The sequence below is a fragment of the Mandrillus leucophaeus genome, unplaced genomic scaffold (genome assembly GCF_000951045.1).
Source record: "Mandrillus leucophaeus isolate KB7577 unplaced genomic scaffold, Mleu.le_1.0 Scaffold323, whole genome shotgun sequence".
In the NCBI taxonomy this organism is placed as follows: domain Eukaryota; kingdom Metazoa; phylum Chordata; class Mammalia; order Primates; family Cercopithecidae; genus Mandrillus; species Mandrillus leucophaeus.
The window spans coordinates 632,211-635,547 of NW_012103399.1; the positions used below are offsets into that span (position 1 = coordinate 632,211).

At 50.2% G+C, this 3,337-nt stretch overlaps 1 protein-coding gene across 1 annotated transcript in view; it reads left to right on the top strand.

The window, feature by feature from the left end:
- Positions 1 to 3,337, top strand: part of LOC105545270 — a 77,787-nt gene that overhangs the window by 18,861 nt on the left and 55,589 nt on the right. Inside the window, exons 5-6 of the mRNA XM_011988128.1 lie at positions 129 to 281; positions 2,035 to 2,179. Of these exons, the coding sequence (XP_011843518.1) occupies positions 129 to 281; positions 2,035 to 2,179 (298 nt within the window). The remainder of the gene's footprint in view (positions 1 to 128; positions 282 to 2,034; positions 2,180 to 3,337) is intronic.

The following is a 3,337-nucleotide window of genomic DNA, read 5'->3' on the forward strand; positions in this document are numbered from 1 at the left end:
CTCCTGCCTGCCCCTCCACGCCACTGCCCCCTCCACGCCACTGCCCCTCCCCATGCCACTGCTCCTCCCCACGCCACTGCCCCTCCCCACACCTCTCCCTTCATGGTCCTCCCTCCATCTCGATTTAGCTCCAGCTTGTGCTGAAGGCGATTGGCAACGCGGGCTTGGCGGCCCTGGCTCTCACCCCTACGCTGAGTGCCTGCGCATCTCTGAGAAGCAGCGCCCCTGAGATCCGACTGGGGGCCATCCAGGCCTTCCGGAGGGTCCTCTGCTCTGCAGATGTGAGCCCTTGTGTGCTGTTTCACTGGGTTGGGGTTGGGTGGTGGTAGTTCTCAAACCACAGTTTACTAAGTCACTTCTTCAATTGTTCATTCATTTATCATGTATTTAATGAGCACCTACTGTGGGCTGGGTACTAGTGTGAACAGGTATCTAGGTCTAAGCCTGTGTGTAGTGTGGGAAGCAGATGATTTATCAAATACACAAACAACCATATGATTACCACTGCCATCTGTGCCCCCCTGTAGTACAGGGTTTGTCAGACCATGGGCCATGGGTCACTTCCTGGCCCTTTGTCTGTTTTTGTCAACAAAGTTTTATTGGAACACACCCATACCCACTCATTTATGTTCTGTTTATGGCTGCTTTCCTGCTCCACCTGCAGTCAACTCATTGCAAGAGACCGCATGGCCTGCAGAGTCTGAAAGAGTTCTCTGTCCCTTTATAGAAAAAGTTTGCTAATCCCTGGGCCAGTACCTCCCTTCTTACTCAAAGTCGCAGTCCCTTCATTGACCTCCCAGGTCCTGAGGGATCTGACCTCTGGACCTCACCTGCTCTTTTCACCTCCCATCCCTCCTCCCCAGCACACTGCCCTTTCTGTTCTTCTTTAAACACTTGTGACCCTCTCTTGCCCCAGGCGCTTTGCACATGCTGTCCCCTTTCCTGGTACACTTTTCTCCCAGATGTCTCCAGGCCTTTCTTTTTTACCTCCCACAGGTCTTAGCTTAAAAGTCACTTTCACCCTGTTTCCCCATTTCATTTTTCCCTCCATAGGGTTTATTACCATCTAACTTTCTTTTTTTTTTTTTTGAGATGGAGTCTCACTCTCTCACCCAGGCTGGAGTGCAGTGGCGCTATCTCTGCTCATTGCAAGCTCCGCCTCCCGGGTTCACGCCATTATCCTGCCTCAGCCTCCCGAGTAGCTGGGACTACAGGCATCCACCACCATGCCTGGCTAATTTTTTTGTGTTTAGTAGAGATGGGATTTCACCGTGTTAGCCAGGATGGTCTCGATCTCCTGACCTTGTGGCCCTCCCGTCTCGGCCTCCCAAAGTGCTGGGGTTACAGGCATGAACCACCGTGCCCGGCCACTACCTAACTTTTTATATAGTTCACATGCTAATCTCATTGACTGTCTCTCTGCACTAGGATAACAGCTTCAGGTGGACAGGAGCTGGGCTGGTCTTGTTTATGGCTGTCACCTAGCACAGTGCTGGGTGCACAGTTGCTGCTTAGTTAATATTTATTGCATGGATGGAAGGGTGGGTGGATGGATGATGGGTGGGTGGATGGGTGAATGGATAGATGGATGGGTGGGTGGGTGGATGGAATGATGGGTGGGTGGCTGGTTGGCTGTGGAGGAAGCCAGTAGGTACTGAAGGAGTCACAATGTGGGGAGGTGGCTTGCTTAGGAAAGGGCCCAGGAAGGCCGAGACATTTAAAGACCTCCTGTGTGGCAAGACACTGTGCTGTTTTTGTAAATAGTTTTATTGGAATGTAGCCATGCCCATTTGTTGGGGAATCGATGAGGCTCTCGAGGCTGGGGCTGGTAGAGACTGGGAATTAGGCATGGTCAGTGAACCCCTGCTACCTCCCACAACTGAGTGTGTGTGTGTGTCGGGGAAGCCTCCCACAGTGGGGACATCAGGACAGCTGGGGCTAGGCGGCAGGTCCACCTGCTGGAGCCAGGGACATCATACTCCTGGGTGGAGATAGGTGGGCCTTGGGTGATGGCCTTCCTTCTGCCCGAGCCAGCGATCGGTGCTCTCCCATCTGTACCAATCCCCGGAGGAGGATGCTGAGATCCGTATCAATGCCTACCTGGCCCTGATGAGATGCCCTAGTGAGGAGGTGTTTGCCCAGGTGCGGCGCACCCAGGCAGGCGAGCTGTCCACCCAGGGTGAGCCATGGGTGTGTGTGTGGGAGGGGTGTGGGCAGAGGTGGGTCTGGGAGGGCACCTCCTGGAGAGTGCAGGGGGTTTGAGAGCATCCTCTCCTTCCACTCCTCTGGTATCCTCCTGTCTTCTTGTTCCCCTGTTTCTCTACCATACTGTCTTGATAAGGGGCTGTATATTCTTCCCTCCCCCACATGGCAATTCTAGTCCCCATTCTGCTGTTGAATGACTTTGGAGAAGTTGCTTCTCTTCTCTGGTCCTCAGTTTCCTCATCTGTAAAATGGGATAGGAATCAGTCCTCTTTTAGCTCTGGCCAAATCACGACACAGTATCCTGAAGAGAGACCTAAGATGGAAGAGGGATGGCATCGGAAAATCTCAGATCCCTTCTGGAGTGAGACAATTCCCTTTATACAGGCACCTGAACCCACAGATGTAAATTCAAAGAAAATAAGTTCAACTGATGGTTGAAAAAATTTCTATAATGCACAGTGGGGTGAGAGCCTGGAGCCCGAGAGCCCAGGTTCAAATCCCAGCTTCACCACTTCCTTCCTGTATGCCTTTAGACAAGTAAGTAAACCTTTTTGAGGCTCTATTTCTGTACCTGTATATTTTAGGTACAGATAAAATCTACAATAGGGATAATGCTAGTACCTCCTTCATAGAGTGTTGCAAGCATAAAATGAGTTAATACACAAAGACATTTAGAATGCATAGTGTGTCATATGTATGACTGTTGCTTTTAATGTTGTTATCACTACTGCTATTATTAATGCAGTATAGCTAGATGATCAAAATGTTAAAGCATAGGCAAGGGACAAATGGAAAATTAGTCTTCCTTCCTCTTCCCCCCAATATCTTCCCGTGTCCTGAAGATACATAATGTGAGCAATTCTCCTGTACATGTAATACATACATAAACATACACGTGTATCTCCTTAACAGTAGCATCTCAGGATCATGTTCTACTTGTTATTGTGCTTTTGTGCTTTGTTTTTGTTTGTTTGTTTTTGTTTTTGTTATTTTTGAGATGGAATCTCGCTCTGTTGCCCAGGCTGGAGTGTGATGGCGTGATCTTGGCTCACTGCAAGCTCCACCTTGTAGGTTCACACCATTCTCCTTCCTCAGCCTCCCAAGCAGCTGGGACTGCAGGTGCCTGCCACCA